Genomic DNA, 26,229 nt, shown 5'->3' with positions numbered 1-26,229 from the left:
ACCTTCAATCTTTCCCAGCATCGGGGTCTTTTCAAATGAGTTAGTTCTTTGCATCAGGTGGCCCAATTTTGAAACAGTCCATTGTTCCATGTCTGATTCTAACTGCTGCTTCTTGACCTGTATACAGGTTTCTCAGGAGGCAAGTAAGGTGCTCTGGTAGTCCCATCTCTTAAAGAATTTTCCACACTTTGTTGTGATCCACAGAGTCAAAGACTTAAGCGTAGTCAATGAAGCAGAAGTAGTTGATTTTCTGGAATTCTCTTGCTTTTTCTATGATCCAATGGATGTTGGCAATTCAAGCTCTGGTTCCTCTGTCTTTTCTAAATCAATCTTGAACATCTGGAAGTTCATGGTTCACGTACTGTTGGAGGCTAGCTTGGAGAATTTTGAGCATTACTTTGCTAGCATGTGAGATGAGTGTAATTGTGCAGTAGTTCGAACATTCTTTGGCATTGCCTTTCTTTGGGATTGGAATGAAAACTGACCTTTTGCAATCCTGTGGCAAGTGCTGAGTTTTCCAAATTTGCTGGCATATTGTGTGCAGCACTTTGACAGCATCTTTTAGGATTTGAAATAGCTCAGCTGGAATTCCCTCACCTTCACTAGCTTTGTTTGTAGTGATACTTCCTAAGGCCCACTTGACTTCCCATTCCAGGATGTCTGGCTCTAGGTGAGAGATCACACCATCATGGTTATCTGGGTCATGAAGCTCATTTTTGTATAGTTCTTCTGTGTAGTCTTGCCACTTCTTCTTAATATCTTCTGCTTCTGTTAGGTCCATGCTGTTTCTATCCTTTATTTAGTCCATCTTTGCATAAAATGTTCCCCGGTGTCTCTAATTTTCTGGAAGAGATCTCTAGTCTTTCCTATTCTATTGTTTTCCTCTATTTCTTTGCACTGATCACTTAGGAAGGCTTTCTCAACTCTCCATGCTATTCTTTGGAACTCTGCATTCAGATGGTTATATCTTTCCTTTTCTCCTTTGCCTTTTGCGACTCTTCTTTCCTCAGCTATTTTTAAGGCCTCCTCAGACAACCATTTTGCCTTTTTGCATTTCTTTTTCTTGGGTATGGTTTTGATCACTACCTCTTGTATAATGTCATGAACCTCCATCCATAGTTCTTTAGGCACTCTATCTATCAAATTGAATCCCTTTAATCTATTTGTCACTTTCACTGTATAGTTGTAAGGGATTTGATTTAGGCCATACCTGAATGGTATAGCGGTTTTCCCTACTTTCTTCAATTTCAGTCTGAATTTGGCAATAAGGAGTTCACGATCTGAGCTAGAGTCAGCTCCCAGTCTTGTTTTTGCTGACTGTATAGAGCTTCTCCATCTTCAACTGCAAAGAATATAATCAATCTGATTTCAGTATTGACCATCTGGTGATGTCCATGTGTAGAGCCATCTCTTGTGTTGTTAGAATAGGGTGTTTGCTATGACTAGTGTCGTCTCATGGCAAAACTCTTTTAGTCTTGTCCTGCTTCATTTTGTACTCCAAGGCCAAACCTGCCTGTTACACCAGGTATCTCTTGACTTCCTACTTTTGTATTCCAGTCCCCTATGATGAAAAGGACATCTTTTTCTGGTGTTAGTTCTAGATGGTCTTGTAGGTCATCATAGAACTGTTCAACTTCAGCTTCTTTGGCGTTAGTGGTTAGGGCATAGATTTGGATTACTGTGATATTGAATGATTTGCCATTGAAATGAACAAAGATCATTCTGTCATTTTTGAGACTGCACCTAAATACTGCATTTTGGACTCTTTTGTTGATTATGAGGGCTACTCCATTTCTTCTAAGGGATTCTTGCCCATAGTAGTAGATACAATGGTCACCTAAATTAAATTCACCCATTCCAGTCCATTTTAGATCACAGATTCCTAAAATGTTGAGGTTCACTGTTGCCATCTCCTGTTTGACCACTGTCAATTTACCTTGATTCATGGACCTAACATTCCAGGTTCCTATGCAATATTGTTCTTTACAGCATCGGACTTTACTTCCATCACCAGTCACATCCACAACTGGGCATTGGTTTTGCTTTGGCTCAGTCTCTTCATTCTTTCTGTAGCCATTTCTCTACTCTTCTCCAGTAGCATATTGGGCACCTACCAACCTGAGGTGTTCATCTTTCAGTGTCATATCTTTTTGCCTTTAGATTAACCCACTACCTTTACTATATATTTGCCTTCCCAGTGAGATTTGTTCTTTCATATGTGTTCTTGTTATTAATTAGCATCATTTCTTTTCAGCTTGAAGAAGTCCTTTTAACATTTCCTGTAAGCCTTGTTTAGTGGTGATGAACTCTTTTATCATTTGCTTTTCTGAAAAGCAATTTATTCTTTCCTTCTTAATATTAATTTTGCTGATAATATTAACTTTGGATGTTCTTCATACACACACTAAGATCTGAGCAGCTCTGGTCTAGAGCTGGCCTTGCTGAAGGTCTTTGTGCACTTTCAGCCTGGTTCAGCAAGTAGAAAACAGTACCTCTTTTAAAGGTAGAAAGTAGTAGTGCTTTTCATTTAATTCCTCATGTCCACTCTCACCCTCATCCATAACAATAATAATAACTTTGAGATTAGCTAACACGTAGTGATGCTTTGATTGAAGGCAGGAGAAGAAGGGGACGACAGAGGATGAGATGGTTGGATGGCATCACCAACTCAATGGACATGAGTTTGGGTAAACTCCAGGAGTTGGTGATGGACAGGGAGGCCTGGCGTGCTGCAGTCTGTGGTGTTGCAAAGAGTCAGACACGACTGAACAACTGAACTGAACTGAGTGACGCTTTGTGTCAGGCAACTTGCTAACTACTTTCCATGGATGCTATGCATGGATCACCTCTTCTGAGGTTGTGCATGCCTTTGGATTTTTGTCCTTCATCTCATCATTCTGTGTTTCTCTGCTCTCCTCTCCCTGCCAGTCTGCCTCATTCACTCTCACCCTATGCATGCATGGCCTACAGAAAGACTGGGACATTCTCCTTCTGGTTGTTATCATCGTTAAGTCATGACTAAAATGAAGAGTGGACTGTAAAGAGGTTTAAAATTTTTTCTGGGAAGATGCTAGTGAAATATTCTCAGGAGTTTTTTTTTTTTCCCACTCTGTAAAAGCTTGAACTCATAATTAAAAAGTGAGCTTAATCCTGTCTTGAAGGAAAGTCATCTAGAACAGCTGAAAAACACCTCCCAGGGCTTTTTTTCACTTTCTCCTGCTGACACAATCCTGCTCTCTGCCAGGTTGCACGACTTTTGATGGATGGCCTACCTCCTTCTCCTCTTTGTTCCTTTTTGTTCCCCGCATGCTCTCCCTGGGGGGGGGGGGTAGGGTGTTGGGTAAGTAGTTCTGCAGAAGGCAGCAGATAGATGTGCAGAGAGGCCATAGGCATAACTTCCTGAGAAAGAACCTTGTCTTGTATCAGGTTGATTTATAATCATGACCTAACCTGGCCCTATTTTTTGCTCATTTTCCTCCTGAAAACAAACTTGCACCCCCCAGCATGTTTTTTCAGTTACCAGAACTGATGACACTGTGCGTGACTTCTTTCTTTTATTAAACCTCACCTTCCTGGAAGCCAATGGGCTTTCCAAGAGAAGCAGAACTCTCACTCCTGACTTTAACCCTCCCAGAAGTACAGAGGAGAACTCAGCAGTGGTAGTTACAGGAACTGAGATTCTGCAGCCATTTCTGTGCCAAGGACAGCATTTTTACCTGGACTTTTTCTTCTTCCACCTTGACCTGTAGTTAAATGATCTCTTCTATGACAGAGTAGGGCTTTGCCCGAGAAAATCTTCCCATAGCTTTTGCCACATGTGCTGTAATCCAACTTTGTAGGACTTGGAAGATAGCAGCTTATTGTGTAATGGCTAGGAAAAGCATATCTAACATCATGAGAAAGTCTGAGTGCCTATAGCTGCACAGTGGAAAGAACAGTTGGTTCCCCTTGCATCATTCCTCTAGGTCAGATGCAATTGCAGGGTGAGTGGGCAGCCTTACCCCCTACCCAACCATTGCCCCCCTTCCCCAAGAATGGTGGGATATCTTCCTTCCCCAAGTCAAGATTCTAATGATTTAGTTAGGATCTTCTTCTCAAGGAACATTCAAATTGCTTGGTTGAATAAAAAAAATGTAATAGCTGCAGTACTATGAGGGTCAGCAAGCTGCAACAGAAAACTGCTTTGATTAAAGTGTGGCCAAGCAAGGATTCATGTACAAAGTGAAGTTTAGGTTAATTGTGAAGGGCACATCCGTAGATGGGACCCACTTCAGACAAAGGGAACTCTCTAGCATTATTTAGGGAGTTGAGACTATATTTGATGTTGGTTTCAGGAAAGTGGCATGTTGACTGGAGAGCAGGATTTTAATTGGAAAGTGTACAAGAATGAAGTCTCAGTGCATCTTTCTCAGCATTGCATCTACATAGCCTCTCAGACAGGGACATTGTTTTGGCTTTGCTTTTATTTCAACACTCTGAAACTGAAGTTCACATAATGTTCTTGAAACGCAGACACTTTTCTGCTTTGAGGAAGAAAAGTGTATGAACTGCTCCTTTCCCCTTTTTGTTATTATCATAAAATCAGAATGCCAAGGACAGGTTGCTTCCTGACAGTTCTCAGAAGATCCGTTTTGCTCTCACTTCATATTGACTTTTATAAGTCCTGGGGTGGATACATTCCTCCTCATTATGATGCCAAGAGCACTGTTGAAACGTAACTCCCTCTATCTGGTCTTGTATTCAGGGGAGTCTATTCTGGCAAAACCACCTGACAGAAGCTTCTAGTAGGGCAGCAGGGTGAGATTTCTGATGGAACAGTAGGTGAGCAGTCAGAACAGTGTGATTGCATTGTTTGAGAGCAACTCTTACCTGGACCATTTCACTTCCCGTCTCTGATGCGCTCTCTTCCTCCACCAGTTACAAACCTAGTGGGGAAACCAAGAAAAAGGAGGAAATGCAGATGGAAGCCACAGGTTTGAAGGAGAGTTTTCAGTTGAGTGTTCGTATTAGCTCCCTTCCCACTTTCTGCAGCCTTCAGTCATTGTCCTGGCTTTGGGATACGAATCTCCCGCTTTCTCTCAGGGTCCTCTAGAATTGATTACTGAGTGTCATGTGTCACAGAAAACCCTGAAGGGCCACCCAGATGCTTTATCAAATGTCAGGAAGGCAGCCTGTCAGTTTAGATACTGGCCAACCTGAAGATATTAACTGCTATGCTAACCAGTCTGTTCTCACCTCCAAACTATTTCCAGGTGTAAATGTCAGCCTATACATTTTTTGTTGTTGTTGTTTTGTTTTTTGAGAATCAGATCCCAGACAGTTTTAAAGAAATGGTCTGAAAATTTGTTAATGTTATACCCACCAGCTGTTTTGCTCTTCATGCTCCAAAAGAGCAACTAACCACTTATTATTATTATTATTATTTTTAGTATTTGAAATGCTTTAGTGCAGTGGAAAGAGCTTAGGTTTTTGGGTCAAGGAGATCTGGTTTTGATCCCTGTCTCTGGCTCTTCCTAGATGTAAGACTGCGGAAAACTTTCTTAACTTCTATGATCTTCAGTTTTTTGGTTTTTAAGTGAAGATAATAAAATTTAGTTCATGCATTTGTGGTAGAGTTTAAAAGGGCTGGCACATGACCAGTGTCTGGAGTATAGTAGATATTTAATAAAAGATAGTGTGTCTTTTTATTTCTTCTTGGCATGAGCAGACCTCCTGAGTGCAGAGAAAGAAGCCTAGGATGGAAAGAAGCAGGCTTACTCCTCTACCGGGGTTACATTTAAAAATTTCCACATTAAACAGTTGTCTGTAACTCTCTGGCTTTGATGTTCACTACTATTAGAATTTTTATCACCAGGAAGAGTAATTGATTCTATTAACTCTAAATTCTGGCAATTAATAATAGTAGAGAACTGAATGTAAATGATTTTTCCTGAAGACCCACATGAGTGTATATGCATCTCTGTTAAAGTAACCATAGTCTCTAAATGCAAGTTTTGGAGTTGAGAGCAGGAATAAAATGAAAAAAGCATACTCCCTCAATTTATTTCCCTTTCAAAACTTAAATACAGGGTGAAATATTTGAATAATCTTAAACTTAGTAAACATTGATAAATAATGGAAGCCCGTTCCAAGCAAGAGCTGAAAGATTTTTTTAAATTGAGGTATAATTGATATAACATTAGTTTAAGGTGTATAACATAATGATGTGATATTTGTATATATTACAAAATGATCATCACGATGTCTAGTAATCATACATCACCATACAAAATTTACATATATATACATTTTGTGATGAGAACTTGTAAGATTTAATTTTTTAGCAACTTTCAAGTATGTACTATAATATTGTTGATTATAGTCACTATCCTCTACATTACATACCCACGACTTACTTATTTTATTACTAGAAGTTTGTACATCTTGAACCCCTTTAGCCATTATACCTACCCCCTCAATCTCCTACTCTTTTGGTGACCACCATTCTATTCTCTGTATCTATGAGTTTTATTTTATTTGTTGGTTTGTTTTGTTTTTTAGATTCCACGTGTAAGTGAAATCATACAGTATTTGTTTCTCTCTGTATGACTTAAAAAACAATTTTTATGAGAATGTGGTTGATTTACAATGTTATGTTAGTTTCTGGTATATAGCAAAATGATTCAGAGACATATATATACATATCTAAAACTTTTCCATTATGATTTATTATAGTATTGACTTCTTTTACTTAGCATAGTACCCTCAAGATCCATCTATGTTGTCACAAATGGCAAGATTTCATTCTGTTTTATGGATGAATAGTATTCTATTGAATATATTTACCACATCTTTTTATCCATTCATCCACTGATGAACACTTAGGTTGTTTACATATCTTGGCTGTTATAAATAATGCTGCAATGAACATGGAGGTGCACATATCTTTCCAAATTACTGTTTTCATTTTCTTCAGATAAACACCCAGAAGTAGAATTGTTGGTTCATATGTTAGTTCCAGTTTTAATATTTTGAGGAAACTCCCTACTGTTTTTCATAGTGGCTACAACAATTTTTGTGCACACTAACAGTGCAGAAGGATCCCCTTTTCTCCACATCCTCACCAACATTTGTTATTTCTTGTCTTCTTGTTAATAGCCATTCTGACAGATGCGAGGTGATATCTCATTGCAATTTTGGTTTGCATTTCCCTGATGATGATTGATGTAGAACATATTTTAAAGTACCTGTTGGTCATTAGTATGTCTTCATTGGAAATATGTATGTTCACATCTTCTACCACTTTTGAAACCAGATTTTTTTTGGCTTTTGTTTTGCTATTGAATTGTTAAAGTTCTTTATACATTTTGGATATTAGACCCTTATCACATATAAGATTTACATGTATTTTCACTATTTGGTAGGTTGCCTTTTCATTTTATTGATGGTTTCCTTTTCTGTACAGAAGGTTTTTGTTTGTTTGTTTGATATAGTCCCATTTAATTTTGCTTGTATTGCCTTTGCTTTTGGAGTCAGATCCAAAAAATCATTGCCAAGAGTAAAATTGAGGAGCTTAAATTCTGTTTTCCTTTTAGGAGTTTTATGGTTGTAGGTCTTACATTCTAGTCTTTAATCCATTTTGAGGTAATTTTTGTGTGTAAGACAGTTGTTCAGTTTCATCCTTTACAAGTAGCTATCCAGATTTCCCAAGAGGATTTTTTGAAAAGAAGACTTCTCTTGTGGCTCAGCGATAAATAATCTGCCTGACAATGCAGGAAATGTGGGTTTGATCCCTGGATCAGAAAGATCCTCTGGAGAAGGAAATGGCAACCCACGCCAGTATTCTTGCCTGGGAAACCCTATGGACAGAGAGCCTGGCAGGCTGCAATCCATGGGGTCTGCAAAGGAATCAGACACAACTTACTGACTAAACAACAGCAATTTTTTTTTTTTTTTAAGAGACAGTCCTTTTCCCATTGTGTTCTTGATTCTTGTGTCATAAATGAATTGATCATATACAAGCAGATTTATTTCTGGACTCTCTAGTCTGTTCCACTAATCCGTATGTCTACTTTTATAGCAATTCTCTTTTGATTACTATAGCTTTGTAGAATAGTTTGAAATTGGGGAGCATGAAGCCTCCGGTTGTTGTTGTTTTTTTTTCTCAAGATTACTTTGGCTATGTGGAGTCTTTTGTGGCTTAGGACTCCTAAACCATACAAATTTTAGGGTTGTTTGTTCTAATTCTGTGAAAAATGCCCCAGAATTTTGATAGGAGTTACACTGAATCTGTAGATTGCTTTGGCTAATACATACATTTTAGCAATATTAATTCTTCCAACCCACAAGCATGAACTATATTGTCATTTAGATGTGTCCTATTCAATTTCTTTCATCAATTAATCTCTCACCTCCTTGGCTAAATTTATTTCTAGGTATTTTATTTTTCTTGATGCTATTCTAAATGCATTGTTGTCTTAATTTCTCTTTCTGATAGTATGTATAAACACAAGAGATTTTTGCATATTGGTATTGTATCCTGCAACTTTACTGAATTTGTTTACTAGTCCTAACAATTTTTTGGCGTAATCTTTAGGATTTTCTGTATATAAAATCGCGTCATTCACAAATAGTGACAGTTTTACTTCTTCCTTTCCAGTTTGGATGCCTCTTATTTCATTTTCCTTCCTAATTGCTCTGGCTAGAATTTCCAATACTATGTTAAATAAAAGTGAAATAGTGAAAAACTTTGTCTTGTTTCTGATATTTGAGGAAAAGCTGTTAGCCTTTCACCCTTGAATATGATTGGTGAAAAGTATGGACTTGTTATATATGACCTTTATTGTGGTGCAGATGGTAAAGCGTCTGCCTACAATGCGGGAGACTGGGGTTCGATCCCTGGGTCGGGAAGATGGCCTGGAGAAGGAAATGGCAACCCACCCCAGTACTCTTGCCTGGAAAATCCCATGGATGGAGGAGCCTGGTGGGCTACAGTCACTTGGGTCGCAAAGAGTCGGACACGACTGAGCAACTTCACTTTCACTTTACTGTGTTGAAGTATACTCCCTCTATACTGAATTTATTGAATGTTTTTATTATAAATGGGGGTCAGATTTGTCAAATGCTTTTTTGCATCTGTTGAGATGATCATGTGATTTGCAGTCTCCATTTTGTTAATGTGGTGTATCACATTGATTGATTTGCAGATGTTGAACCATTCTTGCATCTCTGGAATAAATCCCACTTGATCATGGTGTATAATTTTTTTTAAATGTATTGTTAAATTTGTTTTGCTAATATTTTGTTGAGAATTTTTGCCTCTATTTACCTCAGGGTTATTGTCCTATAATCTTTTGTGTGGTGTTCTTGTCTATTTTTGGTATCATGGTAATGTTGGCTTTATTAAATGAGTTTGGAAGTATCTCCTCCTCTTCAATTTTGTGGAAGAGTTTGAGAAAATTTGCATTAAATCTTTTTTTAGTGTGTGGTATAATTAATCAGAGAAGCCATCTGGTCCTGGGCTTTTGTTTGTTGGGAAGTTTTTGATTATGGTTCAATATCCTTGCTAGTAGTTTATTTACTCAAACCTACCATTTCTTCATGAAATTTCTTCTACTTGGAAGATCATTTGTTTCTGGGAGTTTATCCATTTCTTCTAGGTTGTCCAATGTGTTGGTGTATAATTGTTCATAACAGTCTCTTACCACCCTTTGTATTTCTGTGGTATCAGTTGTAACTTCTTATTTTTTCATTTCTGATTTTAATTGAGCCTTCTCTCTCTCTCTCTCTCTCTCTCTTTGCTGAGTGTAGATAAAGGTTTGTCATATTTGTTTATCTTTTCAAAGAAACTGCACTTAGTTTCACTGATATTTTCTATTGTCTTTTAGCTTCTATTTCATTTACTTCCACTCTGATCTTTGTTATTTCCTTCCTCTTACTAGCTCTGGACTTACTTTATTATTTTTTTTAATTTGTTAAATAATTCCTTTAGGTGTCAAGGTATGTTGTTTCTTTGGGATTTTTTTCCTATTTCTTGAGGCATTTATTACTATGAACATCTTTCTTAGTATTTCTTTTGCTTCATGTTTTAGATTTTGGTGTGTTGTATTTCCATTCTCATTTGTCATAAGGTATTTTTAAAATTTCTCCTTTGATTTCTTTGTTTACCCATTGATTATCCAGTAGAATGTTGTTCAATTTCCACATATTTGTGAAGAAAAAAATTTTTTTTCTTCTTGTAATTGATACCTAGTTTTATATCATTGTGATCAGAAAAGATGCTTAATATGATTTCAGTATTAAATTTATTAAGACTTATTTCATAGCCCACTCCAGTGTTCTTGCCTGGAGAATCCCAGGGAAGGGGGAGCCTGGTGGGCTGCCGTCTATGGGGTCGCACAGAGTCGGACATGACTGAAGCGACTTAGCAGCAGCAGCAGAATTTCATAGCCATATGATTCACCCTGAAGAATATTTCATGAGCACTTAAGAATGCGTATTCTGTTTCATTTGAATGGAATGTTTTATATATAATGATTAAGTATATCTGGCTTAATGTGTCATTTAAAGCTAATGTTTCACCATTGATTTTCTGTCTGGGTGATCTATTCATTGATGTAAGTGGGATATTAAATCTTCTACTATTATTGTATTACTGTCTATTTCTCCCTTTAGGTCTACTATCATTTGCTTTATGTATTTAGGTGCTCCTATGTTGATTGCATAAATATTTACAAATATAATATCCTCCTGTTGAACTGACCCCTATATTATTATGTAATATTCTTCTTTGTCTTTTATTATAGTGTTTGTTTCAAAGTCTCTTTTGTTTGATAACAGTATATCTGCCTCAACTTTCTTTTGGTTTCCATTTGCATCGAATATCTTTTTTCATCCCTTCACTTTTAGGCTGTGTCCTTATATCTGAAGTGAGTCTTTGTTGGCAGTGTATAGAATAGGCTTCTTTTTTTTTTTTTTCATTAAGCTGCTCTATTAAAGAATGATTCTTAAAGTTTTAAGACAATATGACCCACATGTTTGGCTTCAGTACCACCATCTTTTTTCAAGTTACGTCACTTGATCTGATTTTTCTAACTCATGTGCTTTTGTAGTTCAGTTTGGTGCTGAGTGATTTTATAAATTATGATCTGGTCCCTCTGTTCCTCCCAAGAATGTGGTTTTGATGAGTAAACAACAGTTATAACATGTTTGCTTCTATCACATGTACATCCAAAGTTATAAAATCTCAATATTGCATAAGCTCAGAGTTTCACCATGTATATTGTGTTGGCTTAGCCTGTGTTGGCTTTGTAAGCCTTTACTCTGCTAGACTGAGAAATCTCCTAAATGTGGAGGTTGGTAATTTTTCTTTTTTATCAGAGTCTGTCTTGCTTCTACTTGGTAGAATTAAGGAAGCAGGGCTGAGGATCACTCCAGAGGGCATGTGGATGAGCTGTGCAGGTTTTTCTGTGATCCTAGTTCATAGTTGAAGGATATGAAAAGCAGCCCTGGTATGGGCAGATTTTATTTTACAGGTGCAGTTGGTTGCTGTGTGTGCTGGTAATTTTAAGGCTCAAAACCCAGAGTGGAAGTAATATTTACCTTTCCCCCCACCTAGTGTCTTTTAAAAATACTTACACTTTTTTAAAATAGCAGTTTTAGATATGCAATAAAATTGGAAGGAAGATACATAGATTTCCCATGTATTCCTTGCCCATACACATGCCTCGCCTCCTCCATTATCAACATTACTTACTAAAATAATATATATATTTTTTAATTTCCAAGGATGAATCTATACTGATGCATCATAGTTACCCAAAGACCATAGTTTAGAGTTTAATCTTGGTTCTGTACATTCTATGGGTTTGGACAAAAGTATAATGATGCATATCTGTTATTATAATATCATACAGATTATTTTCACTGTCTGAAAGATCCTCTTTGCTCTGCCTATTCATATCTCTCCCCTCACCCCTGGCAACCACTAATCTTTTAATGGTCTTCATAGTTTTGCCCTTTCTAGAATACCATATAGTTGGTATCATATAGTATTTAGGTCGTTTAGATTGGCTTCTTTCCCTTAATTAAATGCATTGACATTTCTTTCATGCTTTTCATGGGTTGGTAGCTCGTTTATTTTTAGCACTGAATAATATTGTATTGTCGGAATGGACCATAGTTAATGTATCCATTCAATTACTGTAGGATGTCTTGGTTGCGTTTGAGATTTGGCAATTATAATAAAGTTACCGTAAATATCCATGTGCAGGCTTTTGTGTGGATAGAGTTTCAATTTTTTTCTGGATAAATACCAAGGAGAATGATTGCTGGATCGTATGGTAAGAGTATGTTTAGTTTCTTAAGAAAATGCCAAATCGTTTTCCAAAGAGGCTATATTATTTTGTATGCCACAAGCAATATATGAGAGTTTCTGTTGCCCTACATCTTCAAAAGTATTTGATGTTGTCAGTGTTCTGGATTTTGACCATCCTACTAGGTGTATGAAAGTGACACTGTTAGTCACTCAGTCGTGTCCTAATTGACTGTAGCCTGCCAGGCTCCTCTGCCCATGGAATTTTCCTGGCAAGAATATTGGAGTGGGTAGCCATTCCCTTCTCCAGGGGATCTTCTCAACCCAGGGATTGAACCCAAGTCTCCTGCATTGCAGGCAGATTCTTTACCATTAGTGGTTTCTTATTATTGTTTTAATTTGGATTTCCCTGATGACATGTGACTTGGCACATTTTTTCATATGCCTTTTTGCCATCTGTGTACCTTATTTAGTGAGCTATCTGTTACAGTCTTGGGCTTGTTTTAAAAATGGACCATTTCTTTCTTATTGTTAAGTCTCAAGGGTTCTTTGTATATTTTGTATAACAATCCTTTGTTAGACGTATCTTTCTGCAAGTGTTTTCTCCCAGTGCGTCTCTTGTCTTCTAGTTCTCTGTGAGACAATATCATGTCTTTAGAAGAAAAAATAGTATTTAATTTTAATGACATCCAGGTTATAAATTATTTCTTTTATGGATCATGTTTTGGTGTTGTATCTTAAAAGTCATCATCATACTGAAGGTCAATTAGGTTTTCTTTCATATGTTATCTTCTACAAGTTTTGCAGTTTTACATTTTACATAAGGTCAGTGACCCATTTTGAGATAATTTTGGTGAAGAATATAAAGTCTGCTTTAGATTCTTTTTTTTTTTTTTTTGCATGGGAATATCTGGTTGTTCCAGCACCATTTGTCAAAGAGACTATCTTTGCTCCATTGTACTTATTTTGCTCCTGGTCAAAGATAAATTGGTTATATTTATGGGCTCTCTATTCTGTCCCATTGATCTGTCTGCTGTTTCACCAATACCACAATATCTTAATTATTGTAGCTTTATAGTAAGTCTCAAAGTCACACTTACCCCTTTTTAATTGTAAAAAGTCAGATGGCCCACAAAGCAGCTACATCTACTTTAATAGTCATGGGGTGAAGGGGACACAAAGTGGCTTGCATCTGCTTTCCTTTTGAGTCTTTCTAGTGGTGGAACTAGCTTAGCCTAGCTCACCAGAGCCAACTGTACACATCTCTTCCCAACTCCATGTTCAGTGACATCAGTAAATTAGGACTGGCCATTATAGAAATATTTACACCATAGAAACTAGCAAATGTTACAAATCAGTATTTGTTTGGTTTCCTTCAGAGAGCCAGTTGTTAAACATGTATGTGCAAAACACTAATTTTATATCTAATTTGTTCTTCCCTTTGATAGTTCATCATCAAACTCCTTTTAGTTATCACAGATGTGGTTTATTTATCACTTTGTATGTGCTAGGCACTGTGCCAAGATCTTTCATGTGTGTTATTTAATTCTCACAACAATGTCTTGTAGGTCTGTGATCTCAACTTGTAGTTGAAGAATGATGAAGAGAAGAGCAGTGGCAGACAGATTTTTATTTTACAGGTATAATTTGCAAATGAGTAAACTGAGGTTCAGCAAGAGGATGTAATTTTTCTAAGGTCATATAGCATAAGCTGGAGACTGAGACTCCATATTCAGACTGGAGACCTAAGCTTCTGAATGAGTCATGCTTGTAATCACCATAATCTATGGTCTTCCCCAACATTGAAAACTGTTCTGGGCTCTGAATTATGACACCTTGCTTCTAGTGAACACTCTACACCCAGCATGATAACCTGACCTCTCAGAACCTCAGTGTCCTCATCTATATAATAAGGCTGGTGATGATAACAATCCTGCCTAGCTCACAGGAGGCTTTACCATTTAAATGATACTTGTACAAGATTGCTTTGGAAAGCTCAGGTACTGTATAAATGGGTGATATCATTACATGAGAAGGAGTGAAGGGAAAAAAATATTTACCCAAAGAACACCACATTACAGTTTAAAAGATTCAGCTAAAGTGGATATTCAATCTAAATGTAGGTTCTATGGAATTTTACAGTGAATGCTTCTAAGTGAATTGGAAGGATGTTTGATCTGGGAATGCCTGAACTTATCTCTTGGAATTCTTTGGTTTTGGGTCTCCCTAACCTTCCCAGACAGTCTGATTTGTAATCATGGTAACCTTAGTTTCATGGCAGGTTTGATTGAAAATAAGTTATTAACACAATAAGCCAGTGCTGGAAAGTTGATATTTAGTAACTTTAGGGAGAATTTTTGCCATATTATGTCCATGTTTTAATGAAGAATTTTCTTCACTTGCTGTTCACATAGCTATTTATACCTCCAACTGTCAGCATTATTCATTTAGCTACTTATTTAAGGTTTATATTCTTCCCTATACCCAACTCCTCTTGATGTCAAGTAACCATTTGATCACTGTAGACATCCCCAGCACTGAGTACTGGCATTAGCAGCTAGTGTTGCTTCATAAATATGTATTCAACAAGTGCATGGGTGAATTAACTACATGCAACTCTTGTGTTCATGTATTCCTTGTGCTGCAATTGTCCATCTGCAGGCTTTGGAAATTTTCTTAATTTAAGTTGGAGCTAGTATGCAAGGCAAGGTCAACCATGTGGTGTTTCATGCTAGAGTTTATCTGTGTGCTCTTAGCATATCAGAGAGGGTTGACAGCAATAGGAAAGCCCCCAGGTGTTCCCTAACTTATACAGTCCAAGCCCCTTGTTGGGTTTACAAGAACTGCCTGGACATGTTTCACCTCTGGTGCTCTACATCCTGCCACTGTGTGCAATGATCTGTCATGCTTTCTCCTTGTCAATTCTTACACATTTTTCAAGAGTAGGTTTGGGTCTCATTCCCTCAGGAAATCATCTCTGAACTATGGGTTGAAATTAGGTTCCGTTTTCACTCACTGATGTATTTATTTATTTTTTAAAATTTCGTTATTTTTTGCTATACAGCAATGTGAATCAGCTCTATAAATGCATATATCCCCTCCCACTTGAGCCTCCTTCCCACCCCACCCCCATCCCATCCCTCTATGTCATCACAGAGCACTGAACTGAGCTCCCTGTGTGATAAAGCAGCTTCCCAGTGGCTATCTGTTTTATACATGGTAGTGTACATACGTCAATGTTACTCTCTCAATTTGTTCCACCCTCTCCTTCTCCCACTGTGTCTACAAGTCTGTTCTCTACATCTGCATCTGTTTTCCTGTCCTGCAAATAGATTCATCAATATTATTTTTCTAGATTCCATATATATTTTCTAGAATCCATATATATATGATATTTGTTGTTCTCTTTACGACTTACTTCACTCGGTATGACAGACTCTAGGTTCACCAACATCACTACAAATGACCCATTTTGTTCCTTTTTATGACTGAGTAATATTCCATTGTATATATGTACCACATTTTCTTTATCCATTCATCTGTCAATGAACATGTAGGTTGCTTCCATGTCCTGGCTATTGTAAATAGTGCTGCAATGAGCATCAGGGTATACATGTCTTTTTGAATTATGGTTTTCTCAGGAAACTTCCCTGGTGGCTCAGACAGTAAAGCATCTGCCTACAATGTGGGAGACCCAGGTTTGATCCCTGGGTTGGGAAGATCCCCTGGAGAAAGAAATGGCAACCCACTCCAGTACTCTTGCCTGGAAAATCCCATGGATGGAGGATCCTGGTAGGCTACGGTCCATGGAGTCGCAAAGAGTTGGACAGGACTGAGCGACTTCACTTTCACTTTTCACTTTCACTTTCAGGGTATATGCCCATAAGTAGGATTGCTGGGTCATATGGCTTCCCTGGTGGCTCAGACAATAAAGAATCTGCCTGTAATGTGGGAGACCTGGGTTCGATCCCTGAGTAGAGATGATCCCCTGGAGAATGGAATGACTACCCACTCCAATATTCTTGCCTGGAGAATTCCACAGACAGAGGAGCCTGGCAAGCTACAGTCCATGGGGTTGCAGAGTTGGACAGGACTGAGTGACTAACACTTTCAACACCTGTGGTAGTTTTATTCCTAGTTTCATAAGGAACTTCCATAGTGTTTTCCATTGTGGTTGTACCAGTTTATATTCCCACTAACAGCACATGAAGATTCCCTTTTCTCCACACCCTCTCCAGCAGTTTTTGTTTATAGATTTTTTGATGATGGCCATTCTGACCAGTGTGAGGTGATACTTCATTATAGTTTTGATCTGCATTTCTCTAATAATGGGTGATGTTGAGCATCTTTTCATGTTTGTTGACCATCTTTTGCTTAGGTATTCTGCCCAATTTTTGATTGGGCTGTTCATTTTTCTGATATTGAGCTGCATGAGCTGCTTGTTTATTTTGGAAATTAATCTTCTGTCAGTTGCTTCATTTGCAATTATATTCTTCCATTCTGAGGGTTGTCTTTTCATCTTATTTCATCAGAGGGTTTTATGTATTTCTTGATCTTAGTTCTGATATTATATTAAAATTATCTCCTATGTTCTCCCATGGGACTATAACTCCTGAAGGGCAAAGACTACTTTTACTTCCAAACTAAGAAGAATGTATATGGCTGGCATGCATAAGATTCTCAGTAAATGTTTGAGGAGCCAAAAGGACTAATTCCAAGTGGAATTTCTTTTTCCAGAAGGAGCAAGATAGTGAGATGAAATGCAAATCCTTTGAGGCTTCGTGGGGTGACAGCCCCAAGCGACCAAGCAGTATCCTCTTCCCACCAGCCACAGAGGGCAAAGCAGAGCACTTCCAGGTCAGAGATTCACTGTTGGGGTAAATCTGTGCTTTTCTGAGCACAGACTGCAATTCCAGTCTAACTGTAGTTTGGTTTACTCAGTCTCAAGGGAGAAGAGAACCAGATAATTTTCCATTCAATATCATACAGATTGGAGGAACAGATTTTCACCCCTACAGACTATGAGAATATAGAAAATGCTGGGGCTAGAAACATTTATCTACTCTGTCCTTGGAAATTTTGAAAATCCCCAGAAGGACACACTCGTGATCTCATGAAAGAGATTGGGGTGGCTGGCAGTGATTCTCAGGGAGATGTCAGCATACTGTTCTTCAGTGCCACAGTTTCTTCTCTTTGAATAATAGATTTTTAAGTGAGAACAGGGGGCATTTATTTCCATTTCAGCAGTCTTAAATATGAGTTGAATTATAAATAATAAAAACCCTAATTAATTACCAGTCCTAGACAATCGATTAACCATCTTCTCTAACAGCATTACATCGGTACACTTCATAACAGGCACCTGTTTCTTTCAACTGCCTTTCATTCCACTAGTTTCCTGAATTAATGAGCAAGAATGTACTATGGTTATGTGGAGACCTCAGACAAACCTAAAATACTTGATCTGATATTATTCCTTAAATAAATGGTTTAAAATAATTTCAGATGCTATTTCTACTTTCATGTCTGACTTAACTTATTAATGACAAATTTTCTAATGCTTTCCCACTGGTGGAAACTCTAAGACCCCCAGCTTCTATCTTCTGCATTTCTACCTACTGAGTAGCAGTGAAAAGCTTGACTTGTTTTGCAAATATAGAATATCAGCAGCTCTCAACATGGTTTCACAAGAATCTGTATTTGTGAAAGTACCACATGTGATTCTGATCTACAGCTAGTGTTGAGGATAGTGATGTCTTCGTTTAGGCTGCTATAACAAATATGCCATAAACTGGGTATCTTTTTTTTTTTTTTAGTCAGAAGATAATTGCTTTACAAGGGCTTCCCAGGTGGTCTTCTAGTAGTAAAGAACCTGCCTGCCAGTGCAGGAGACGTAAGAGACACAGGTTTGATCCCTGGGTCGGGAAGATCCCCTGGAGGAGGGAATGGCTACCTACTCCAGTATTCTTGCCTGGAGATTCCCCACGGACAGAGGAGCCTGGCAGCCTACAGTCCATAGGGTCGCACAGAGCCGGACATGACTGAAGCAGTTTAGCATGCATGCACATGCTTTACAATGTTGTTTTGGTTCCTGCCAAACAACAAGATGAATCAGTCACAATTATATATATACCCCCTTCCTTTTGAGCCTCCCTTCTCTCTCCCATCCTACCCCTCTAGGTGAATGGGTGTCTTAAACAAAAGAAATTAATTTCTCACTGTTCTGGAGGCTGGGAAATCTAAGATGAAGGCACCAGCAGATCTGGTGTCCAGTGAGAACCCTCTTCTTGGTTGGCAGATGTTTGTCTGTCTTCTTATATCCTCAGATAGTGGAGAGCAGAGAGAGGGGATAGCTCTGTCCTTCTTAAAAGGACACTAATCCCATCATGAGGGCACCACCCTTATGACCAAATAACCTCCCAAAGGCCCTGTCTCCAGACATCATTACATGAGACAGTAGGGTTCCTATAAATGAATTTGGGGGGTGGTAGGGAGTACACATGTTCAGTTCACAGTAATTGGGTTAGAAAATTCTATTTGTGAAATATGCTTCTTTTTTTCCTGGAATGAGTGCAGGGCAATGCTGCAACAATTATTTACCCTCTTCCTATAGATGAAGTATGAAAAGTGGTAATACAGCAAATAAAATGCAGTTATCCAGGTACCTAGTGAGGTTTCACATATACTGCTTGGACATCTTATTAAATGAAAATAAGGAATCATTACTTTCATAATCATTTAAAGAGTAATACTTCTATATACTTCCTACAACTCCCAACTAGAATTATTTTAATACCCTTGGCCAATAAATCCTTTCTATTAATAATGTAATTACTAAAATTTAGATTAATCAGAACTAAAGTAATAAGAAAATTCCATCTTCTGTATAGTGTCTCAAGAAGTTAGAGATAAAGTTTTAGACACACTATAATTTTAATAATTTTAATAGCTTCCTTTGAGTTAAATAGACTTTCCAGGTGGCACAGGGGTAAAGAATCTGCCTGCCAATGCAGGAGATGTTGTTCAATCTCTGGGTCAGGAAGATCCCCTGGAGAAGGAAATGGCAACTCACTCCAGTATTCTTGCCTAGGAAATCCGGTGGACAGAGGAGGCTGGGGCGGGTATGTCCTATGGAGTTACAAAAGAGTCAGATACAACTTAGTGACTAAACAACAATGAGATAAATAAATAGAAACAATTACATTGTTGCTACTAGCATATAAGTTCTAAGGACAGTAAGTTAAGATGTACAGAATTGCAATTATAAGATGCTGGCAAGTAAGAAGCTTATTATCTAGTAATTTACATGTCAAGCCTAATAATTTATACCCCAACTCATATATACCTGTATATATGCAACAAATATGAAATAGTCTCATCAATTCTCCTCTTAAAAACCAGCAGATATTTACTAGTTGAGAGTAACTCCATGGTTCTGATATTAAACATTGCATCCCTTTTGTTCATAGGTCAGTAGATAGACATGATTAAGGCTAAATGCATTTTAGAAAATGAGTGAACCAAGCAGAAACTGTGAAGCAGGGAATTTACTGTTGATCTCACTAGGTATGTCTGCTCTTTTGAAAATCCACCCACATAAGAATATGTGAAGCAGTAGTTCTTACACCCCTTTACCATACAGACCTCATTGTGAAAACAAGAATACAACGAAAAACCCAATACTGATAGCTTATGGTGAATGGTGTCCGATTCATGATCTCTGGAGAAGAAGATTTAACTTTGGGACCAGGGACCAGTCTTGATCACTCAAGAGGTTTTGTATAGTAGAGTTTTATTAAAGTGAAAAGGGACAGAGAAATCTTTTGACATAGACATCAGAAGAGGAACAGAGAATACTCCCCTCGCTAGAGTTAGCAAGGGAGTTATATACTTTTTCATTAATTATTACAATAAATCAAAAGAATGTCTCAAGTTTGTGAAAATTTTACCAGACCCACACTCACAACTTACATTTTAGAATAACAGGCTTAGAACTTAACAATAGAAAGATCCTACCAGTTCAGTTCAGTTCAGTTGCTCAGTCGTGTCCGACTCTTTGTGACCCCATGAATTGCAGCATGCCAGGCCTCCCTGTCCATCACCCACTCCCGGAGTCTATCCAAACCCATGTCCATCGAGTCGGTGATGCCATCCAACCATCTCATCCTCTGTCGTCCCATTCTCCTCCTGCCCCCAATCCTACCCAGCATTAGGGTCTTTTTCAATGAGTCAACTCTTCGCATGAGGTGGCCAAAGTATTGGAGTTTCAGCTTCAACATCAGTCCTTCCAATGAACACCCAGGATTGGTCTCCTTTAGGATGGATTGATTGGATCTCCTTGCAGTCCAAGGGACTCTCAAGAGTCTTCTCCAACACCACAGTTCAAAAGCATCAATTCTACGGTGCTCAGCTTTCTTCACTGTCCAACTCTCACATCCATGCATGACCACTGGAAAAACCATAGCCTTGACTAGACGGACTTTTGTTGGCAAAGTAATGTCTCTGCTTTTCAATATGTTATCTAGGTTGGCCATAACCTTCCTTCCAAGGAGTAAGCATCTTTTAATTTCATGGCTGCAATCATCATCAGCAGTGATCTTGGAGCCCCCAAAAATAAAGTCTGACACTGTTTCCACTGTTTCCCCATCTATTTCCCATGAAGTGATGGGACCAGATGCCATGATCTTAGTTTTCTGAATGTTGAGTGAGCTTTAAGCCAACTTTTTCACTCTCCTCTTTCACTTTCATCAAGAGGCTCTTTAGTTCTTCTTCACCTTCTGCCATAAGGATGGTGTCATCTGCATATCTGAGGTTATTGATATTTCTCCCAGCAATCACATTCTAAGATATCAGGATTAGTCAGAAGGTTTTCAGGAAGGAGAAACTGTCCTCAAGCAAGATACATTGTTGTTATACAGTCCCTAGTACAGAGTTTAAACTGAATTGTTTGTTGTGTAGTCATCAGTTCCAGACTTAAAAAACAAAACAAAACAAAAACGTTTTATGTGACTAAGACTAAAGAATGTAGAGAAAAAAAAAATGTTTGTCCTTTCTTCCTTCTTGAGAACCTCAGACCCCTCTCTCCTCAGGGACCTCTGGACTTCTTATCAACCTGCCTAGGAATTGACTCTCTCAATACAAAACCAGAATATCACCATTTTATTATTCCTAGTCATTGCTTGTAAGTATCATTGGTAGAATTACTAGATTGGGGAGGAGTTGCCTTTGTTAAAAAGAACATTTTATTTTTTAAATCACAAGTGATTGATTTACACTGGAGACAGAAGAGGAGATAATCTATCATTTTATGAAAGCATAGCTACTTTTGATACTTGCCTGCAATTAGAATGGGGTGACTCATGGCTTTAAAATTCAGACTCTCCATAGGATAGTACCATCTGAGTGCATTAAGTGGGAGTTCAGAGGAATAAGTAAAATTCTTGCCTGTGGGGTGGGTTGGTGACTGGGGAAGAATGACTCTTGATGTTAGCCTCCTGTGTCTATCTAAAGGCCAGTCAACTTTTCCATCATCCATCCATTCATTCTTAAAGCAGTATTTACTAAGCACTTCCTGTGTGAATGTACTACCTCTAGGTAAGTTACAAGACTGTGTAAATTACATAGACTCTGCCTATGTACTGGAAGAGGTACTGGGAGGAGGTGGTGGGCTCATAACTGCAGATGGCTTTGCCGGGAACATTTGAGGCCTCCAAATTGTCTTCAGGCTTCCTCTTTCATCTGTTACATCTGACTACTCCTTCCTGCTGCCAAATTCTTAGTGATAGAGTTATCTACAGGAATTCTCTGCTTTGTTTATGGGACTTAATAGTCCTGGGCCTGCAATGAATAAGATGCTAAGAAAGCATGTGGTAAGGAGCTTCATTTATCTGGAAAGGTTCCACTTCTGTACTGTGGTAGGCATTATGGGTCATAAGAACAATCATTCTTATAGTTTGACCAGGTTTTTATAGTCCAGGACCATGGGGCAATGCTCCTTTGCTTACTTTGGGAAACAGCTGTTCACTTCAGATGGGTGTCCTTGCCCTTAGGCATCAGAGGGAATAACATGTCTGGGATGTTACGGTCTTCTCATTTTCCCCACAGGAATCATCATTTCAATATTCAATAGAAAAAAAAAAAGATCTTTTGAGGGGGGTAGGAGATTACTATCTTTTGTAAAAACTACAAAGGCCCTTGTGAATTCTAAGGAAGTGTAAAGAGAAGAAGGCATGGATACAGAGTCAGCATGAGAAATGTTTGTGACAAAATAGTGAGGATATTTGTCACTTGCACTAGACATCCCCTTCCAGCTTCCATTTTGGTTATTTAAAAAATACTGGAATGCATTAAATTGGATGGAATCTCAAATTTAATTCCTTTGGGGAAAGATGTTGCCAGAACATCTAATATGGGGTACTGGACAAGCATCTTAGGTGGGCACTCTGTATCAAATTTTTTTTTTCCCCATTAAAAACCTACATTCTTGCTATTTATACAGGTTTTCTTCTCCCTTTCTCCATCCCTTTTGTATCTGGTATTTCTCCCTCGACTCTTCCTTCTTTCCCAGGTGTGTTTGATAACTGCTCCCACACTATCAGTGACAAGGGCTGGGCCCTGGGGATCCGCTCAGGGAAGGATGTGGGAAGGCGAGATGCTCGATTCTTCTTCTCTCTTCGCACCGACCGAGTGAAGAAAGCCACCACTGTGATGGGCCACAGTCGCTACCAACCGGGCAAGTGGACGCACGTGGCAGCCACTTACGATGGACAGCGCATGGCCTTGTATGTGGATGGCACTCAGGTGGCTAGCAGTCCAGATCAGTCTGGTCCCCTGAACAGCCCCTTCATGGCATCTTGTCGCTCTTTGCTCCTTGGGGGGGATAGCTCGGAGGACGGGCACTCTTTCCGTGGACACCTGGGCACACTGGTCTTCTGGTCGACAGCCCTCCCACAAAGCCACCTTCAGCACAGTCCTCAGCAGCCAATGGAGGTGGAAGATTTGACCACCCTGCTACTGACCGCCAGTTTTGAGCCCCTGGAAGAACAGTGGGCCCCCTTTAGAGACGGGAAGTACCCACGGCTTGAGGTTCTCCAGGGCTTTGAGTCAGAGCCTGAGATTCTGTCCCCTCTGCAGCCCCCGCTCTGTGGGCAGACAGCGTGTGACAACGTGGAATTGATCTCTCAGTACAATGGGCACTGGCCCCTCCGGGGAGAGAAGGTGATCCGCTACCAGGTGGTGAACATCTGTGACGACGAGGGCCTGAACCCCACCGTGAGTGAGGAGCAGATCCGCCGGCAGCACGAGGTGCTCAATGAAGCCTTCGGCCGCTACAACATCAGCTGGCAGCTGAGCATCCACCACGTCCACAACTCCACCCTGCGCCACCGTGTTGTGCTGGTCAACTGTGAGCCCAGCAAAATCGGCAACGACCACTGTGACCCCGAATGTGAGCACCCACTCACGGGCTATGACGGGGGCGACTGCCGCCTGCAGGGCCGGTGCTACTCCTGGAACCGCAGGGACGGGCTCTGCCATGTGGAGTGCAACAACATGCTGAACGACTTCGACGACGGCGACTGCTGTGACCCAGACGTGGCCGAGGTGCACAAGACTTGCTTCGACCCTGACTCACCCAGGAGGTAAGGGACCGGGACTGGGGGGTGTCCTGCTTGGAGGGTGCATTCCTGACATCATTTTATCTTTTTGGCTTCTGGAAACAAAAGAGTGTCCACGCAACCTCCAAATAAAAGATTTATCTACTCCACCAGATATCAGTGAGCTTTCATCAAGCCCTAGATGTTGTGCTGGGTAATTAGGGACACACGGGTGACTAAGATGAAAACACGACCCTTACCAAGCTCAGTTTCTTTGAAGGACACAACTGGGGAATGTGGTGTGAACTGCGCATGTGCCAGGTGCTTGAGCTACAGGAAAGCTGAACGACTTTACCTGTCCAAGGAAGCCAGGGCATCTTTGTAGAGAACAAACAAGGCATACACTGATAGACACCACTCATACATGAGCCAGGAGACCCAGGTTCAATCCCTGGGTTGGGAAGACCCGAAAATGGAGGGGGAAATGGCAACCCACTCCAGTACTCTTGCCTGGAGAATTCCATGGACAGGCTACAATCCATGGCATTGCAAAGAGTCAGACACGACTGAGCGACTAACACTTTCACTTCACTTTCATCCTTTTTGCAGTCTGAGGTTTCCAGCGCAGTGGCACAAATTCACGAGGAGGCCCCAAGCGTGCTTAGTCTCGGACGTAGATTGAGCAGTTCAGCAGCTTTATGAACCTAAGATGTTCCACATCTAAGCACAAGTGCAGTCTTCCTTTTTTGTTCCATTAAATTTCATTCTCCACACAGTATTCGGAACAATCCCACTGGAAAGGTAAATCAGATCCTGTCACTTCCCTCCTTACATGTTTTCCTACTACACTTAGAATAAAATCCGAGCCCCACTCCTGTCTCCTGGATCACAACCTGACCCCTGTCTACCTCTCCAGCCTCTCCCCCACCCCAACCTGGTTCTCCACACCCACACTACACAGCCTCACAGACTCTAGCCTGTTCCATTGAACACATTAAGCTTGTCCCTGCCCCAGAGCTTTGCACTAGCGATTTCATCTTGGAATCTTCTTTTCCTTAATCTTCCCTTGGTGAGTTTTCTCTTGTCATTACAAAATCTATTTAAATGTCACCTCCTGGTGAGATCTTTCCTGAGCCCCCAATCTAAGTTGACTAGTCAATCTCTATAATGTCAACTAATTTAAATTATCTCCGTAACACTTATCACCTCTGGTGTTTTTCTTGTGCACTTGTTTATTTGTCTTTCCCTGGCCTGGACTATCAGTTCTTGTTACATTCCCAGCACCTAGAGCAGCAGCTGAAACATAGTTGTCTATTTTATGTTTATTTTAATGAATAAATGAATCTGATGTGTCATCTGTTGTGAGACAGAAGCCAATAGGAGGATTTCTGCTTGATGCTTGATGCCAGGGTTGAGGACTGTTCGAGAGAGTTAAGAAAGGATAGAGGTGGGTGGTAAACTTGTTAATTTGTGCATATGGACAAGGGTTCTCTACTTATAACTTGTACCTTTGTATGAAATATAAAATGCCTCACACCTGAGCTATGGTGTAGTGTTGGTGGGAGGTGGGAGGATTGGATCTCAGTTTCCACCCAATACCTGAATGGCTGCCTTTGAATTTTTTGGACATGATTTGTGTGGTAATTTGTGGTCTTTTGTGTAGACAGTCCTCTTGATGCCCCTATGTGTGGGGCAGTTAGAACCAATTAATAGATTCTCCTATATCTCAGACATGTGATGTCAAAAATTGTAAGATTTGCAAAGAGGGAACAGAGTTGAATTCCAGAGTCCTTGCTACTTAACCAGCTATGTAAATTGTACAAGTCACTTTTGGAAACCCAGATGTCTTGTCTGTAAAATGAGGGTGGTTGCAGTAATACTTGGCATTACCTATATCTTTGGGTTATTTTGTGAAGCAAATGAAATATGGTACAGGAACTGTGTTAGTCACTCAGTTGTGTCTGACTTTTTGCAACCCCATGGACTGTAGCCCATTCATGGAATTCTCCAGGCAAGAATATTGGAGTGGGTAGCCATTCCCTTCTCCAGGGGATCTCCCTGACCCAAAGATTGAACTCGGATCTCCTGGATTACAGGCAAATTCTTTACCATCTGAGCCACCAGGGAAGCAAGGTACAGGAAAGTGCTTTCAAAGTACAAGAATAGTTCTAAACTAACATTAGTTATTATCATTATTAGAACTGACAGATGGGAAGCCTTTGTTTACACAATAATACCCAGGGAACTGATCATATTACCAGAAATATTTGCATAAGAAAGATTCTGTTTGGGTTTGGTTTTTAGATTTTGATAACCTTAAGCAGAAGCTAAACCTCACTAACA

General features: G+C 39.4%; 1 protein-coding gene across 1 annotated transcript in view; it reads left to right on the top strand.

The window, feature by feature from the left end:
* PAPPA2 (pappalysin 2) overlaps positions 1-26,229 on the top strand; it is a 292,528-nt gene that overhangs the window by 16,115 nt on the left and 250,184 nt on the right. The window contains exon 2 of the mRNA XM_081493669.1: positions 22,860-23,931. Within this exon, the coding sequence (XP_081349795.1) occupies positions 22,860-23,931 (1,072 nt within the window). The remainder of the gene's footprint in view (positions 1-22,859; positions 23,932-26,229) is intronic.

This window comes from Giraffa tippelskirchi, chromosome 5 (genome assembly GCF_054371585.1).
Source record: "Giraffa tippelskirchi isolate mGirTip1 chromosome 5, T2T-mGirTip1v1.2.pri, whole genome shotgun sequence".
NCBI classification, from domain to species: domain Eukaryota; kingdom Metazoa; phylum Chordata; class Mammalia; order Artiodactyla; family Giraffidae; genus Giraffa; species Giraffa tippelskirchi.
This window is presented reverse-complemented; position numbering and strand designations above follow the sequence as displayed.